At 38.9% G+C, this 19,893-nt stretch overlaps 1 protein-coding gene across 2 annotated transcripts in view; it reads right to left on the bottom strand.

The window, feature by feature from the left end:
* LOC121871777 (nuclear receptor coactivator 2-like) overlaps positions 1-19,893 on the bottom strand; it is a 202,352-nt gene that overhangs the window by 72,079 nt on the left and 110,380 nt on the right. For both annotated transcript variants that reach the window (XM_042374248.1, XM_042374249.1), the window contains exons 13-19: positions 18,474-18,666; positions 17,107-17,525; positions 15,488-15,700; positions 14,693-14,890; positions 10,999-11,172; positions 10,548-10,708; positions 8,236-8,491 (exon numbers count right to left, since the gene is read on the bottom strand). In XM_042374248.1, the coding sequence (XP_042230182.1) occupies positions 8,236-8,491; positions 10,548-10,708; positions 10,999-11,172; positions 14,693-14,890; positions 15,488-15,700; positions 17,107-17,525; positions 18,474-18,666 (1,614 nt within the window). The remainder of the gene's footprint in view (positions 1-8,235; positions 8,492-10,547; positions 10,709-10,998; positions 11,173-14,692; positions 14,891-15,487; positions 15,701-17,106; positions 17,526-18,473; positions 18,667-19,893) is intronic.

Genomic DNA, 19,893 nt, shown 5'->3' with positions numbered 1-19,893 from the left:
AGGACAGGACAGGACAGGACAGGACAGGACAGGACAGGACAGGACAGGACAGGACAGGACTTCCAAGGTCACATACACATGGTAAGGTAATTCATGTCAGGTCATTATGGAACAGAAGGCTTGGGCAGGTGGTGAAACCATATCTGTGCAGCTGGGCTGTAGGTCACAGATCACTATATATCATAGCTTAACCTAACTGTTTGTTAGCCTCTCAATACATTGTATGACTTCAGAGCCAGATGCCCAAAAATTGTAAAAACCTAACATTTTATTCTTGCTTTTGTATTGTTAAATTGTCTTATCATCAACATTACCATCTTACAGCCATTTTACATAATTGTGTGAGTTAACCATAATGACCTGATTGCATGGTGAATTCCTGAGATACTTGAAAATTAAGAAGGATGTACAGAAATTTTAATCTGAAATCCAAAATTCTTCAAAAATTTTAAACAATTACAGTAAACGATCATTTTACCACCGATTATTATTTATCCGAGCTAGGGCTTCACTGTGCTTTATTAATTGAAACCAATACTACTATTTAACCGTATCAAACACACCTTAACTGCAATTGGAAAATAATTATTAATTTTCAAATTTCCCACCACTGTGCACATTGGGAATTAGCGAGTGAGGGGTGGAAGCGACGGTAACGACCGCACACAGTGTTTCACTATCCACTGTTGAATACAGATCTAGGATACTCACTTTTATTTGGTAGTGTACTATTGTATACAGTAGAATCTTGAGCTTTGCCACTAATTGGAACCAGTTTAGCGTCACGAATTAATATTTAGCACTCCCTGGTAAAACTTGGTTCCTGCGGTACTGACCCAGTAATACTCAACACCTCCCCAATTCATGTCAGGCCATTTTTATGGTAAATCCAAATGTCGTAGAATTTATTCGACATACAGCATATTTCCTTTTATCCAAATTCCACCCGCCACCTCCTCTCCTGGGCTATTCACCCAAACATAGCTTTGTACAGTATCTTATTATAATTTATGTAATATTCATATAATTCATTCAACATAATCTATTTCATAATATATTCCAATAATAATACTCAACTTTTCGGAACTGGGAAACCTGTGATGCTTAGTAGGTTCACACTGGATAACACCCTTCTCATGTGTGTCCAGACCAAGGCTCAAACCCTTAATATATTGGTGTGAGTTATGCACATTACCATTGTACCACTAACACCCCTAAACAAAACATGTTGAACCAATGTGAAAAATGTGCAGTATAGTCTGGATTTACGCAGTTTTGGTTAACGCGTTTGGTGATTTACGCGGTGCCTTGCCAGAATTGAAATGCTTTAATTACGCGGTAAATTTGGTCATTTACGCGGAGAGCGGCTGGAGGTCCAGATGCTCCACGCCATTCAAGCGGTTCATTCTCGACCATACGCGGGAAGCGGCGCAGTGAGGGGGTGCGCATTAGGTCGCTGTTGCGTTATCGTTGACGTCATATGACGTATCGGACTGTGATTGGGCCACGCATTCTTACCTCCCTCCCCCGCTAGCTGTGATTGGTTTAATGTAATATGACGTGCCCTGTCACGGGAGGGAAGAAGCCGCTGACCTACCCCGCGCCAGTCGCATTGTTCTCAGTCACCGCGTATACAATTGTCTCGTGTGCCCGCTAATCTCGCAACAATGGCTTCCGCTGGACCCCCACCACCACAGAAAAACCTTGAACTGCCTGGCCCAAGCCGCCCCAAGCCTAAGAAGATACGACGAACTTTAAGCTATGAAGTTAAGTACAAGATCGTGCAGGAGTTGGAAAAAGGTACGAGGCAAGTTGATCTGGCGAGCCAGCATGGCGTGAACGAATCTACGATCTGGACGATCAAGAAGGATGCCGCCAAGATAAAAGAACACATGAGCATCACAAAGTCTGCAGGTGCTTCAATGGTGAAGTACTGTCAGAATAAGGTGCTGCTCAAGAGTGAGAATTTGCTGATGAGCTACTTGATTAGTCAGGCAAGACAGAACATGGCGGTGGATACACGATCAGTTCAAGAGTACGCACGTGAACTGTACGTGGCAGTAGCACGCAAGATGGAAATTGCAGAGCCCAGACCCTTCACTGCTTCCTCTGGGTGGCTGCAAGGGTTTAAGAAGAGGAACAAGATCACCAACATTAACATTGTTGGTGAAGGAGCCAGTGCTGACCGTGTTGCAGCGAGTGATTTTCCTCCATTCTTACGAAAAGTTATGGAAGAAGGACAGTACACCGACGACCAGGTGTTCAACATGGATGATTCTGGTCTGTTTTGGAAAAAGCTACCTACCAAGACCTTCGTTGTCAAGTCTGCCAGCAAGTGTCGGGGCCGGAAATTGCAGAAAGAGCACAACACCGTTCTGTTTACCACCAATGCCTCCGGTACCTGTAAGCTCAAGTTGTCGGTGATCCACACAGCCCGCAAGCCACACGCCTACAAGAACATGGACATGACCAAGCTAAATGTCCACTGGCTAACCTCATGTAAGGCGTGGATGTTCACTGGTTTGACGACTGTTTCGTTCCCGACGTTAAGAAATTCTGCGAGCAACATAATGTTCCATTTAACGTTTTGTTGCTCCTTGACAACACACCAGGACACTCGCCCCTACTGTTGGATCGTCACCCCAGTATAAAAGTGGTCTTCCTTCCTCCAAACACTACGTTGTTAATCCAGCCCATGGACCAGGAGTTGATAAGCAACGTTAAGGCTGCATTCTCTGCAAAGAAGTTTAAGCTCCTGAACGACTGTACCAACACCAAGGATGAGTTGCGTAACCTGGTTGACACCGATAGCGAGAGCGACGAGGACGATGAAGAAGAGTTGGCGGAGCAAGAAGTTCGCGTCAAACAGTTTTGGAAGAAATTCAACGTCAAAAAAGCTGTTGATTTCTTGGTGGAGGCATGGGAGTAGCTGTCTGTGGCAACGATTCGTCATGCGTGGTGGCATGTGTTGCAAGGTATCCCAGGTGGGAGGCAGAGTCAACCTGTGACTGGTGAGGTTCAGTCTGTTGCAGTGGCAGTGGACCTTGCAAGAGAAGCTGCACAGAGTGGTACAGCTGCAGGCTTCTCCGAGACCACCAACGAAGACATTATGGAGGTGATCAGGGATCCTGAGGTGACTGTCGACGAGATGTTGGAAGACGATGACGTCAGTGAAGATACAGGTGGTGCATCAGCCCGAGAAGAACACAAGTTAACACATGGTAACGTTAAGGATGCCATAGAGTTTGCAGAGAAACTGAAGCTCATCCTTTCCAACGACCCTGACAATCAACGGTATGAAGTCTTCAATAACCATCTACAGCAAGGTAAGGAGCAGTACATCACGATGTATCACGAATACGTCAACACTAGCCGTCAGAGTAACATCACGAATTTCTTCGCCCGCAACCCACCACAGCCAGCCCAAGTCAGTGATAGTGACAGTGATGTTGACTTTGAGGGATTTGTCAGGGAGGCCCTGACAACTGTGGTGGATAGTGAAAGTAATTCACCTGAGGACCACTAATCTGCTCACTGCCAGAGAACCAGCCGCCATCCACGTATGCCAACCCATCTCTTCTACTAACGTAAGTGTTAAACACCTTTATTTGTACAGTAGTGTAGTTTTTTATTTAGATATTATGTGTGTGCGCATACCATCATAAAGTTAAGATACTATTTTTACTACAACATACGTATTGTGTCGGCAAAAAGTGGAGTTTGGGGGTCGGCCCAGTCTCTATTTCTATTAGTCCCATGTGTTCTGTTATTTCATTAAAGCGTTTCTCGTTTTACGCGAACCTCCACGGGTTCAATTGACAGCGTAATCCAGACTATACTGTATGAAAATTTAAGTAAAAATGCATATTTACAATAATTCCTAGATGCGACCTTGAGTTTGTGAGTTTGACCACCATATATTCCATGCACCGCTATCACATTCACAACCACATGGAGGGTGAGTCAGCTATTCAATTCACAACCACACACACTTTAATATATGGCAATAGAGTGCTTTATATAGATTGGCATGGCAAATTAATATTAGTCACACATATCATTTTTATCATCTTTTAAGTTTTCAATATTTAATTGTATTATTTTATTGAGTTATTTGGTAAATATACTGTATGTTATAGTAAATAAAATATATGGCAACTTTGCAGTGGGAGGCTGGGCAGCCACACAGACTGTGATTGGAGAAATTTATTTTGCTTATATAAAAATATTTATGGTACAGTATTTGATGGAGCTACTGAATTTTGGCATTTTAAAACATACAAGCATGAAAAAAATATATGCTTGTATTTATTATAAATACCAAAATTCTAAGTGCATCAAGTGACATAAATATTTGTAAGCAAGGTAATTGGGCACACGCGACCCAGCCACACAGCTCATGAATTTAGCCAACCAAGACATTAACGTCACCATAGGGTGACAATAAAAAGTGAAAGTTTTTATTTTTAGATGGCCATTTGTCCAATACTGCGTACCCATGAAAAAAGAACACAGGCGAAATCCTGGGTCATTTGGACAATATTTAGAGGTGGCTCAAGCCATTTGAAGTTAACACTACTGAAATTATTATTGATTTTTTCTAATTTCTTTATTTATGAACCGATTACTATGAAACTTTGCAGGTATATGTAGAATGCAAATTCAAACTAAAGTTGTTCCTAACATTTTTTCTAAAAATGAGTAATGAGTATTTTGGCTGGTGCAGCTATTGGCAATGCAGAGGGGAGGGAGAGGCGGGTGTCAGTCGGGGTAGGGGGAAGAGGTTGTGTGCCAGTGTCTGACTGGTACAGTAGCATCAGTTGTGTGTGAGACGTGACGGTGGGTGTGTGTGCGTCGCTCTTGTTGCAGTATTACGGTTAGTACCATTGTCTTTGTCTAAAATCAATGCATCAATTTAGGTATATAACACTTTAAAAACTTTATACAAGTGATCTTGCATGCCGTATGCTTTATGGGTGCTGTTGTTTGCATAACAGTAACAACATAAGTTACATAAATGTTTTTGTTTGTTTCAGGTTCAATGGAGAGTACACGTTCAAAAACTGAAGTTTGGCTCATTGGTCAACACATAACCGAAATCACGGGTGCACAACTTCCTTCAAGAGGAGATGTTCTACGTCTGTTTTTCCACGGTCACAATGAACATAAGAAAACAGTGAATGATTCTGCGAGTGAAGTTGCAGCATCGGTTATTAGTTTCTGGAATAAAGCACGGATTCCTACCATAACTGAGAAGAGTATTGGACGAAAGGTAGTGGATCTTTTTTTAATGTGGAAGGGACTTAAGAAAAACTGCACTCGCACTACAGACACACAACGTAAGAAAGAGGAAACTTTTTGTGATGAGTTAGAGGACCTCTTCGATGTTGCCCACCCCAAGGCAATGCAGCTCTTGACCATCAAAGAAGACCGAGCATTCCTGGCAGCGCAACGAGAAAAAGGGAGAAGAGGTGTAATGGCAGGAGTAGACAAAAAGATTGCTTGTTCCATCAAGCGTCGGGAAGAAAGCAAGAGTAAGCAATCTCTACAACAGAATCAAGCCAGTTCTGCTCTTGAATATGATGAGTTGGGTTCTTCGTCTGAAACAGAATCACAATCAAGCTCGTCATCATCTACAAGTTCCCTAGCGATATCACCAGTGGTATCTTCTTCCAATCGTAAACGTGCTACTCTCAAAGTTATCACCCCTGAATTGTCAAGTACATTGGACCGCACTGGGATCAGTCACCGCTCTGCTCTCCGGATCGTCAGTGCCACGGCTGCTAGTCTAGGTCATGACCCAATGGAACTAGTTTTAAACTATGAGACAGTGCGTACTTCGCGAGCGACCCACCGTTCTGGGATTGCCAACGAAATTAAAGAAAAATTTCAACCTAGTGAAGTGCTCACTGTGCACTGGGATGGAAAAATTATTCCTGATGAACAAGGAGCGAGTGTTGACCGAATCGCCATTCTTGTCTCCGGAATCAATACTGAAAAGCTGCTTGGTGTCCCGAAACTATTGTCAGGGACTGGACAGGCCATTGCTACAGCAGTCAGTGCAGCGCTGGAAGAGTGGAAAATATCAGAGAATGTTTCAGCACTCAGTTTTGACACAACAGCTTCAAACACTGGGCACTTGTCGGGGGCATGTGTCATTCTGGAGCAGAAACTCGGCCGCCGTCTTCTGCATCTCGCGTGTCGTCACCACATCCTTGAGCTTGTTGCCGAGAAAGCGTATGTGGAATGCATGGGGCCTTCCTCTGGACCAGATAATACTCTCTTCTCTCGCTTCAAGCATAAGTGGAAGGACATCAGTCAAGACCTCCCTCCAAGTTTGTACGAGAAACGAGATGACCTCATCTGTTGCTGGAAACATCATCTGGGCAAGAAGCAGCAGCCACGTGATGATTACCGTGAGGTACTGGAGCTAGCAATCAGGTGTCTCGATGGAGCTCTACCCAAGTTTAATCTCCGACGGCCCGGAGCACTTCACCGAGCACGGTGGATGGCTAAGCTCATTTATGTCATGAAGATCCTGATTTTTGCTAATCAGTTTAAACTAACTGCTCGTGAGACATTAGGCTTGAAACGATTCACATTCTTTGTGCTAGAGGTGTATGTCAGTGCATGGTTCACGGCCTCCGTTCCATCCTCCGCTCCTGCTAATGATTTGCGGCTCCTCCAAGACCTGTCAGAGTACCACGACGTCAAAATATCAAGAACATGTCTCACAGTCTTCGGTCGTCACCTGTGGTACCTCAGTGAAGGCTTGGTGGGTCTTGCACTCTTCGATCCACAAGTTAATGCAACAATGAAGACAAACATAGTTCGGGCAATCGTTGAGAGGAAGGCGACCGAGGATTCACCAAAACGTGCTGCTCTTCCTGCCACATCTTCCCTTCCCACAAAGCAGCTCTCAGACTTTGCTTCTAGAGGATCAAACTTTCTATTTGAAAGTCTCAAAATGAAGACTTCTTTTTTGTCCAAGGAACCTGACACATGGTCTGATGATGAAGACTTCAAAACTGGCGTCGCAGTTGTGGGTGGTCTCAGAGTCATCAACGACACTGCAGAGAGAGGGATTGCCTTGATACAGGCATTCAACAGCAAGATCACGAAGAGTGAAGACCAGCGTCAACATCTGCTGCAGGTTGTTGAAGAGCAGAGGCGGTCACAACCAGGGACATCAAAACAGGACCTTACAAGCAAAAAGCGAAAACAATGAATGGGTTGTCCACACCTCTCCCACCCATTGATGTAAGCGTGTTCACTGCAGTTTCATTTTAAAAAGGAATTAATCATTTATATGTACAGTGTACACATAAACTTGCTCAATATGTAAATTTTAAAATAAACCGGCATATTATGAATATTCGTATTTTTTGCCAAAAGGATAAAACTTCAATTGACTTGAGCTACCTCTAAATATTGTCCAAATGACCCAGGATTTCGCCTGTGTTCTTTTTTCATGGGTACGCAGTATTGGACCAATGGCCATTCCATTTAATCAATTTTAGAAATTCACCCCTATGCACTATTGTCACCCTCACCATTCCACACACCTGACAGACAGACATTTATTGAGTTACCTGTATATGCCTGAAAGGTATTATAGTTAGGTATTAAACAAGCAGTGATAAAATAATAGTGGTGGTGATACACAAACCCCATATATAGTCGTGTTAGAAGCTCTTTATTTCAATTTTTTTTTTCTTGGGGGGGGAACCCCAACCATGCTTATGGCTTAACCGTACAAGTGATCCGCCCCTCAAACATGGTAAAATGATCGTCTACTGTAAATACTATGCAGTACATATGCAAATACAGAATAAATGTAACTTTAATTTGTTTACTCTATTTACTAAAGTTTTCATCCACTGAAACTTAAATGCTTGGTAACTTTTATGCAGTAATATTGCATACATGAGATTAAGTAAGTTTATACAGTACAGTATTTCAAAGGTCTTGTCTACCTGCCTCAATGTCATGTATCTACCAAAAATCACTATTCACTAATCTTCTGGTCCCAACTCTGGCAGATAGTAGAGTTAACTTTAGTCTGTTCTCATTTTTGTAGGAAACTTCACATGGGGAAAACCGATAATAAAAACCATAAATTTCTTGATTTAATGCTTCCCATTTACCATTCTGTGATAATATTACTTGGGCATATATTTTCTAGAGAAACTACAAGTACAAATAACTATCTTATAAACAGTGAGCCCAACTTACATTAAGTTGTGCATTCAGCATCGGGTTTTGGGTCATTAGAGATGGTCTCTGTTGAGGACTGGGAGTCGACCAAGCTGGACTTTGTTGGCCGGGGGGAACTTGTACCCCAGGTGTGCCTGGTGTACCAGGACCAGTGGGGGACATCTGGGGTAGTGGCTGACCTCCAGGTTGATAACTTGGTGGAACTGGAGACCCTTGGGATAGTCTGGGAGACAGTTGTGATCCTTGTGGTCCCTGGTACCCACCCATCTGTCCACTGTTGTTTATACAAACACAAAGATCAAACAACAGAGAATTATATGAGCTATGAACTTAAATTCCTAAATTAAATTATTGTTTTTAAAAATCATGTTTACAGCAACCATTTTTTTTCCAAAGAGGACTTATCTTGGTGAATGACATTCAAACTTTTTTGGAAAGCAAAAAACAGATTCCAAGGAAAAGTAGAACTATATCAAGGATTTATAACGTCACCATGGATGTTCAGTATCTATCTATAGGAATGCCTCGCTATTTGCAACCCTCTTTATTCACAATTAATATTTTTACACTTCTATTCAATATTTGCAAAGCATACCTTGCTTACTCGCAAAGTAATATTTTAAACCACCAAGGCTAGCTGCTGGCCTGTAGCTCTCGTATTCAGCTGTAAGAAGTAGTATGTGGTGGCTCAAGCTGCATGAGCATGCTGCATAGTGACTTATTTTTGTCGTTTTTTCAAACATCGGGCCACGCGAGTGTTTGTTTTGATCTGTTGGATTGTGTGGTAGCACACTATGCTGCAAGAATTATTCATAATGCCTATTAAGTGCCCTTCCGCTTCTCAGCCCCATCTGCAAAGAGGCCTCGTGTGTCTGTGACCTTGGACTTTAAAGTGGACATCATTCTTTTGTATTGTTTTTATGGTATTGTAGTTATTTTATTGCATTATATTGAGTGTACCTGTATATCGTAAATATGTGGTGAAAGTTGCTGGCTGGGAATGCATCCCCGATTTATTTACATTAATTCTTATGAGGGAAATTGCACCAATATTTGCAAATTCGTTATTCACAATGACTTTTAGCAATGCAACCTTTGCAATAACCAGGATATTGCTGTACTTGGAAGGGGTAGTAGGTGGGATAAAACCTAAAGTGATGGAGAGAACTGTACATTAGTGAAAAATGATACAGGATGTAAATGAGAGTTCAGTCAGCTGTTGTAGACTGATGGCGCTGCTTTTGTAAACAATTCCGAAGAAAAACAAAAAATCTTCTTGAGTGAGTCTAGAAAATTTGTATTAGGAGTTGATAATAAATATGAACAAAAGTCAAGTGATAAAAATAAGTGGAAAAGAGAAGCAGGAAGAAATAAATATTAGCCAGAATGGAAATAGGTGTTAAATTTATTTATTACTATATGTACAGTAGCTAAAACAACTATCTGTGCATACTTCGTGGAAAACAATATGAGACCATGGACGATAAATTTTGGTATATGAGGGCTGTCATTAATCACATGTAAAATTTTGGAACATATTGACCCACACCTGCACAGATAGTTGTTTTAGCTACTGTACATTCAAAAAAATATTTGTTTGCACAGCAATTATAAATCAAATATTTTGTGGCAGTCAGGGCATAGTAACTGAGTATGTTTGTTGGTTGGAATAATGAGAAACAGTCTTTGGAAAGATCCAAATAAGGTGCAAAAACTGAACAGATGACACGTATAATCCAACACAAAAATTTGGAAATTGTCAAATAATGTCAAAACATTCTGAACTCTCTTAATTCGGTAGTTCAAGTGACCCAGAGTCCCCTTTTTGTTGAATTAACGAGGGGTGACTGACTGGGAAGGGCCATTAATATATCATTTGGTTACACTGAAGTGAAAAGAAATAAAGATATTGCACAGAAACCAACTTTATAGTTTTAGAATTAATGATTGTGAATTCTGAACCTTTAAAATTTAAATTTAAACAAGTCTTTTCTCCTCTTAATCATAAGGTAGAAGTGAAGTGTCATGGTATTGTAATTGGTAAATAGAAATTCTAGTTTTCATGAATCCAAACTATATCTCAATCTAATCTGTGAGGGTGTAATAAGATATGGCAGACTCTGATGCAAGTCTTTGGTAATTTCCAATCTACTTCCATAAAAAGTAATGAAATTTTCTTTCAGTAAACAGTCAATTTCCCTTTATGTTCCATTGACTGTCCAAACAATTTTACGGTTTGTAAATCTTTTTACTCACCCAAGTTTCAAACCATTGTAAAAACCATATTAGTAAAAGATCCAAAAATAAGAAAGTTTTGCCTGATCTTGTACCTATTGCTGTACTGCTGATTAGGGAGGGGAGAGGTCGTCTGACCATGCGGAGAGAATGGGGGTTGGGGAATACGCTGGCCAGGAGAAATCTGTCCCCCAGCCCCTAATGGTGAGTTGAGCAGACTGTAGCTTGGAGATGTTTGAGACTCTGCTACATTACGCTGCAATTAGAGTGAATAAAGATCACTGGCATTAGTTACATACAGTACTCATAAATATATGTACAAGCCTCTTTGAGAAAAAATTGTACATTACTTTATTTCATAACAAATCAACAATATTACTTTCCAGTCATTGATACATATGTCTATAAATGATAACTACTTAAGCCTCCATCCAGTTTTACCAACCAAAAGCCCACTTTATCCTTGTAAAACAATCCCATTTTAAAATAATTCCCCTTAAAATCAAGGCTGTTGATTAAAGGGGAAAGAGGCCCTTGCTAGACTACCTGGAGAGTGACATTCACATTTGGCGCAACGGTGTTATTAAAGAGGTCATCTATGTTTTGGTATGAAGTTGGCTGAGGCTGAGCTACATCTGAGGTGTTGGACGGCACTAACACCTGTTGCTGCTGATGTTGTAAGAGCCGTTTTCTCGTCTCTTGTTGTCGTAGCTGCAAACGCTGAAAGGGTATTGCACATATTAAAAGCTGCTTTTTTACCCAAATAGACTAAAATAAGTTTGCTTTTAGAGTAATGTACTAGGTAGTAGGCAGCTACCAAACAGGGAGGTACTACCACCTGGGAAGATATTGGAAGCATAATGTATTGTCTAATGGTAGACCCTGCTGCCATATGGCATAAAAAAAATTGTGACCAAGTCCCAGGTTGCTGATCTGACTTTCTGCCTCATTTGCACACAATTTCAGGGTCTCAATTGTTTCTCTTACCATTGACAACACAACATACATATACCGTTTTTCACTTTTCATCTTTTTTTTCATTTTTGTATGTCTTTATGGTTCTTTATTATTATTATTATTATTATTATTATTATTATTATTATTATTATTATTATTATTATTATTATTAATAATATTATTTTATTTTCAATTTTGTATTTATTATAAATTTTATTTACTACGAATTATTATTATTATTATTACAGGTATTATTATTATTATATTTTCGCCCCCCAGGTCCCGATGTGGGTCAGTGACCTGTGCCCGAGTGGACTAATCCCTGTTAAAAAAAAAAAAAAATGCGAGAAGAAGTTTCAGCTAACTCATTAGAATGTGAGTAATTTCTAACAAATCTTCATTATATATCATATACTGTACTGATATTAGAAAATGTAAAAAATTAAATAAAAATAAAATTACAAAAATGATAATTGTCATGGAACATTTGAGTCTAGCTGTTGTCATCCAAAATAATGTGATACATCATCTCTTTAAATGCAGAAGCTCAGGGGCTTAAAACCTTAAGTCCCAAAGTTGATAGATACAGTAGATAGGAGTGAAACAGGCACACATACTGTACGTGAGGCTTGATAAAAAACAAGACTAACATTTTTTTACAGTACAGTAATACAAACTATCTATGTTTTACAATAATGCTAAATGTAAAATAGCATACAGTACTGTACTATAAAATACAGATAAATAAACAACTATTGCAACATGTTCTTGTTACAGTTCATTTGCCAAATGCCTCTTAACTTACACCATAGAGCTATGCCTACTTCATGGGGGTAAATCAAAGGTATACAGCAGACCAATACAGTAATTTTAATGCCACAGCTAAACCATCATCAGCATACAGGCAGTTCTGATTTATGATTTAATTATTTTTTTTTTACTGTATATTGTTTTTTGGTTTTTGGTACTGTACACTATACTGTATATTGGATCACATTTTCCTATAGACTCCCACTTGAGCAGCTGATACTGTATACACTCCTAAGACACCCTCACCCCCCCCCACCCCACCCACCCCAAAAATAATACAAAAAACGTTTTTAAAGACAACTTTTGGTGAAATACAGTACATACAGTAGAGGACACAAAATTTATTGAGAAATTGCACCACTGATTGTCAAGCAATGCAAAGCTACAATGTCAAGCCATGACATTGGTTTTAATTTGGTAGTAGTGCACCAACAAAAAGTCTACTGTACAGTGTGTATACCATATGCATTTTGAGATTTGCTTTTACTGGATTTGATTTTTGATAAGGTGTCATCTAAAGAAGAAATGTTAACCATATTCATTTAACCTTTTATTCTATCCACTGATATCACAACATATTCTGGGATACTAAACACATCAGTGTTCCCACTGTCGAAATATCTTGAGTCAGTGTCTAACCACTGCTTCATGTCATATCAAGAGAGCCATGATGGCTAAAACACTCAATGTATCTTATTAAGTTAACTGCTCTTAATACAGTACAATACTGATGTTGGTTTTCGCTTGACTTTACAAACTGACTTCTGTCAGAACCTTAGAATCTTCTGAAGTTATGAAAAATTATGAACAAAATAAAAAAGACATCATAACCAGATATTTTCCCATAAATCAAAACATAGAACAGATTTTTTTTCAGTAACTTTGAATTTTCATAAACTGGGGGACTGCCTGTACAGTGACATACTGTACTGTAGCTACTTACATCATGAGAATGAGCTTATTTATAAGTTTCAGTTAATTCTAATGGGCTGGGCAATTTAAATTATTTTTCCTGATATTTATAGCATTCAATAAATAAGCTTATGAACCATTTCACAGCAAACACTTGAAAATTTTGGATGGCTGTGCAGACGACGGATTTTAGAGATTGTCAAACAAATCTAAAAAGAATATTTGATGGTTGTAACTCATTTATGGTCATGCCAAAACACATGCTATGGAAAGAAAATCTGAAACTAGCCATATGATAGTTACTAAAGGATTAAGTAGGAGGCAACAATCACCTTATAGTCTTCTTCTATCGGCTTATGGGATTAAAATTTTATTTTTATGTAAGAATATTTTGAGTTTAATATACTTTTTAATTTATAATTGTCAATCTTATTGGGATTAATTATTTTTTTAGCAGTTACCCATTTATTTAATATAAAAAATTAATATTTTATGTGAAAGAATACATATGTGTGAAGGGGTAACTATGATAATCTTTGGCATAATTTTGATGATCAATAATTACTCAATGATAGTCCAGTATTTGTTAAATAACTTAAAATGTGCAACCACTCTTAGTCTCAGAGTTATCATGCCTAACTGGTCACCACCACGTGATGCCCCTCATAACACCATCTGTGAGGTAATTACTACACCACGTGAGGTCCCTCATAACACCATCTGTGAGGTAATTACTACACCACGTGAGGTCCCTCATAACACCATCTGTGAGGTAATTACTACACCACGTGAGGTCCCTCATAACACCATCTGTGAGGGAATTACTACACCATGTGAGGTCCCTCATAACACTGTGAGGGAATTACTACATCCCTCATAACACCATCTGTGAGGTAATTACTACACCACGTGAGGTCCCTCATAACACCATCTGTGAGGGAATTACTACACCACGTGAGGCCCCTCATAACACCATCTGTGAGGGAATTACTACACCACGTGAGGCCCCTCATAACACCATCTGTGAGGGAATTACTACACCACGTGAGGTCCCTCATAACACCATCTGTGAGGGAATTACTACACCACGTGAGGCCCCTCATAACACCATCTGCGAGGGAATTACTACACCACGCCAGGTCCCTCATAACACCATCTGAGGGAACTACTACACCACGTGAGTTCCTCCTAACACCATCTGGGAGGGAGTTACTACACTACGAGTTTGCTGTTCAACACCTACATTAACCTGTATGTTCACGTATGTTCCTTTACCTTTCTCTAATGAAGGCTTTTGTTAAACCACCAATGTATGTAGTAAGTCATTTATGTCCAATGTATATTTTCAGCCTTCAGGCTGCAGAATTTTTTCAATAAACCGTTAATTATTATTATTATTATTATTATTATTAAAAATGCATGGGTAAAGTCAAACGGTAACAGCTACAGGAATCATACTGTCTGCTATAATGCAACAGTTTTGGTTATTGTCCTTAGAGAGTTAATGTTGTTTATATTTTATGAATGAACTAAAATCAAAGATTACCCGGTATTAACCAACCTGACTATTAATAACTGGTCGAGATTGCATTGTTGGACTCCCAGGTGCAAACTGCTGGGCAGTGGGTCGCATCATATTTCCAGGATTCATATGTCCACCAATATTTGTCCCCCCACCTGGACCCCCCGCTGGGCCTCCACTTGGAAACCGTGTTCTTTGGGAATATGGAGGTGGGTAACTCACATGTGACTGGACAGACTGGAACAAGAAGGGAGAAAATATGCTTTACTTGTGGAACAAAACTTGTAGCTAAAAGGTAAAGAATGAGAATACCTCTTTCCACTCATATTCATTCATCTTTTTCATGGTAAAGACAGTGTACCACATTGAGTACAGTGTGAGGATATTGGGAATAAAAGGTTAAGAATTACTGTTTTATAATGGACAATACTACTGAAACTTAAAGTTCAATTATTGACATAATTTGTCTCAATAGGTCTACCTTTTCCTCTTTTGCTTTAATGTAATTATTAAGATATCAACCATAATAAATCTTCAACAACCTAGCATTCATCCTCTTATAAATAAGCATACCACCTTGGTAAACTTCCATCCATCCAACTTTCTATAATGTCACAGAGAGATAATGAGTGTCCTTTCTTTATCACTCAGCATATAAGCAGAGAAGAAAATCTGAAGTTTATCAAAGCCCCATCCTAAAATCTGTCACACCCTTTGTCCCATCTTTTATGGATGAATCTACATATCAGCATGAAAAATAAATAAAATTATAAAACAATATTTGTATAATTTCAAAATACCCAATATCCTTCATGAACAACCAAGTTAACTCACAGCTACAGCAGTATAGGGAGGCAAAGTTCCAGGCCCTGTCACTGCTGGAGAAGGCTGAGCTTCAATGTCAGACATAAGAGAGTTCTGAATTTTCTGAATCTCAATTAGTTCATGCGTTGATGATGTAGGGGGCCGTTGAAGGTCCTCTAAGTTAAGGTCATGGTTGATTCCTATTTCATCTGGTGATGTTCCACCAGGAAATGTGTTGGTCATCTGTAAAAAAAAAAAAAAATAAAAAAAATAAATAAAATAAATCTTGAATGGTATGTGGATACTTGTTCATTTTACCACACACACACACACACACACACACACACACACACACACACACACACACACACACGCACACACACACGCACACACACACGCACACACACACACATGCACACACACATCTACACCACCCACACACACCCACACCTTGTTGCAATGCAAGCATATGGTACCTCATTCACATAACCAATGTCTATATCAATATTAAAAACTTATTCAACAAAAACATAAAGCATTCTAATAAGAGCCAGAACTTCCCAATTTCCATCTGGGTTCACTTCATCATTAGTTTTTTGTAAAGCCATAAATGAAGCAAACTCTCTTGTATTCTTTCCTCTCTGCTTTTTCCTTTACACAGTAGAATAACAAATGTTTCAACCATATGATACACATCAACTTCTCAAGTACCAGAGTTGTAAAGTAACTAAGTAAATTTACTTGAGCACTGTACTCAAGTAACATTTTTGGCTATTTACATTTTAAAAAGTACTCAAAATTTTCAGTACTTTTACTTGAGTATAGTTTTCTAATACTTTTACTCAAATACAATTATTTATTTTTTTTACTCGTTACATGCCTCAAACAATAGTTTTAAATATCCAATCACAGGACAAACATGGAGGCAAACCAATTACAAGCGTTTCTTCACGTATGCTGCTTGTGAGCATCTATTTGGTCATGCTGGGCTTATATTTAGGCCTAAAAGATCCCAATTGGACAGTAATAATTTTGAGAATCAGTTACGAGCTTTTTTTATAATTTACTGTGGATTTATTTTAATATTTGAGACGATTACTAATTTTGTTGTTACAATACTTTTTACTTTCAGTACTTTAGTACTTATGAATGAGATACTTTTTATACTTCTACATGAGTACACTGAACTTTGGATACTTTTACTTCTACTTAAGTAACATTTTGCTAATGTAACTATACTTTTACTTTAGCAACAAAGTCTGATACTTTTTACAATTCTATCAAGTACCCATAAACTGTATACTGTACTCTCCATATCCATTACAATAATGCTGCATCACCACTTTTAAGAGTCTTACTCAACACCAACCACATCTAATTTTCTACCTTTGGATTTTTGCTGTTCGTATTTGTTTTTTTTAACTTTGTCATCAATTCAACTCTAATGTTAGTCATCTTTCTCCCATAACCTCCTGTCCTACTGTTGACATGCTGACAGTTATATTTATACACCTATTAAATGCATAAACCACGATGCACCGAGCAACTATAAACAAAAAGATAAGTAGGAAAACATAAGATGGAGCAAAACACATACAGACACAATAGACTGACATACTATACAGAAATAAAACCAAAATTATACATACCTCTAATATATCATTAATGACACTTTCTCGTAGATAATCATCGTTGTGGTTTTGTAGGGCAGAAGGGAAGGAAGTGGTAATGGATGGTAAGGAACCATCTGGAAAACTACTGCTCACTGGCCCCAGGACATTAAGACCCATAGAGGCCTTAAATGACGGCAGTGTATTTGTTGTTGCAGTCGACATGGATGAAGCCGAAACTGACACTCCACTACTACCACATAAAGCCCCAGGTCCACCAAGAGATACTGATACAGGTCCAGAGCCACTAATGTTAAGAGCATTCACTCCTATGCCACTTTGAGAAGATAAAGAAGGTTGAGAAGTCATATGGCATTGTGAGCTGAGACCTCCCTGAACACCCATCATCGGTGTCGCCGTTGATGTACGCAGTTGTTGGTTCATACCCATATTAGGACCTGTAAAAAAATTACCCATTTACAATACTCAATCTACTTTAGAGAATTTAAAAGAAAGAGTATCTCAACTAGATGGCCTTATGGGTCAACAGAAACACTACTGAGCGAGACTGTAAAGGGTCCTCCTTCTTTATTCTAAAGGTGACACAACTTGGTATATTGCCACATTCTCAAACTCCAACTCTTGTTTAAACACAAATGTTTTCTCATTTCACAATGACTTTTTATTTGCCCTTACTTTAGCCTCAATAATTAATTTGTTTATGTCTCCCCATTAATCTAATCTTCTTCATTACTTCCAGCACAAGCAATCCATGTTTCAGTTATACAGGTTGAATCTCGATTTAACAGCATCGATGGGACCTGGCTTATGACGTTAAATCCAATTTGCCGTAGTGATTGAAGTATGAGGGGGGGGGAGGCAAAATTAAAACATTCCACCATCTAGTTTCTGTAATATTTCAACCTTGTGCACAATGTTCAGGTGAAAATCTTTTCTTCTTTGGGTCGCTAGCAACTCCTGTAGGGTTTACAGGTTGCTTAGAGGCCATAATTGATGCAAAGAAAGTAGAAATTTCAGCACAGCACCGGCTTGACTTCAATGCCAAAACAAACCAACTTCAGTGCCGCGGGAGTGCTGTAACAGGTAGTGAAAATTACGGACGGGTCTTCCAAATTCATGATCTCTAAATTTTGCTGTTAAATGCAGGTTGCCAGTAAATCCAGTGCCCTTTAAATTGAGGTTCAACCTGTACTGTACTGTATCAGCATTAAGCTGAGACTCACAAACTTTTTCAAATATTTAAATCTGGTAATACATTTTCTAAATTGTAATACTAAGAAAAAGAAAAAAAAAACAGTCATCAATCCATCAAATAGAAAGCCCCATAAAATTAATATATATAACAATTTGTTACACTTAAGCTATTCAAGTACAAATATACTCACCCATAGATGTGTTGACCTTCACATTAGAGCGGGGGACGCTGGGTCCTTTGATGAGAAGTTGATTTAGGATCTCAGAATCGTTTCGCCCTGGAGGCTGCCAAGGGCCTGGAGTCTGCAACTTCTTCTCCAAGTCCTTTGGGAGCTTTTCCTGGGGTAAACCTTGTGGGTTTGCATGTTGGGATGGAGGCTGAGTCTGCAATACAATAATCCAATTACTGAATTTGTATGCATAATGTCTTCCATTTTATCTTGTTTTATTATTATTATTTCTCACACCAAGTCCCAATGGGATTTTCTCCTTGAATGTGTTTTTTGTTCCTCAAACTATCTGCTGCCCTTTAAGTATAAGTCATTCAGACTTTAGTGAAAACCTAAATAATAATACAATTCTCTGCTGTAAATCACATACTAAACTAGGTCTAAACCTAGGGCAATTTTTCAGCAGCAAGTGTGAGCGTTATTTCTATTATTTGCATCTCTTCTTATTATCTTCAAACAATATGACAAAGTACTGTATATGTGAGAAAAAGTGGTAACTTTCTAATGTTGTGTCTGCAGAAGGAGAAGTGTGTGGCAATAACAGATACAAATAAAAATGAAAAGGAATTAGAATGAGCAGGGATAAAGTTGAATTATAAAGAAGAATTAACATTTCAGGTGAATATGTAATACTGTAGTATGTATGTGGGAATTTCCTAAGGAAAAGAAGAAATAGTTAAAGGCTGGCATATTTTTACAGCAAGGTCTTGTATTTCGCGAGTAATATAGACTGGAAAAATTGCGCCAAATTCAAATTCGCCAAATGCAAATACATAAACTAATGGGAAAAATAACAATATTGACTGGCCACTCTACATCAACCTCTGATTTTCCCATTTATAACCTCCAAATGATACAAATTCTGCCTTTATTGACTTGATTGTGCTTTCCGGAAACTAGTTTTTAGGCCTTCCTCAAGTAACTTAATCACACGCTGCTTATTCTGCATCGAGTACTTGGCAAACATAACTCCTTTATGATAGTCCCGCTTCTCTTTTTCCTTATTTGTCCACTGAGGTGGGTCTGTCCCACCCTCACCAGCACCATTAGGACCCCCAGTAGAGGTAGAGGCCATTATCTTGACTCGACAGGTGGTAATACCACCCAAAAAAGCACACAATGACAGCCCAGGCGGTCGCTAGGATGGCGCGGGCTACAACGCGATAGTTGCGGTCTTGTAAACCTCTTTTACATTCACCACCAGCAATTTGATCACCAGAACGCTTCTTGGAACATTCTTCTTACCTTGTCTTTCCATATTCATCGCTAACACAACAAAATTGGAGAAAATAGCGAAAATCACAGAGTACAGTGGGGTATGCTATAACGAACGGAACCTACTACGAATATTTCTATAACGAACGGTTTTACGTATAAAATT

Source organism: Homarus americanus, unplaced genomic scaffold, assembly GCF_018991925.1.
Source record: "Homarus americanus isolate GMGI-L3 unplaced genomic scaffold, GMGI_Hamer_2.0 scaffold39675, whole genome shotgun sequence".
Classification (NCBI taxonomy): Eukaryota; Metazoa; Arthropoda; class Malacostraca; order Decapoda; family Nephropidae; genus Homarus; species Homarus americanus.
Note: the sequence above shows the minus strand (reverse complement) of the source record. Positions and strands in the feature narration are given on the sequence as shown.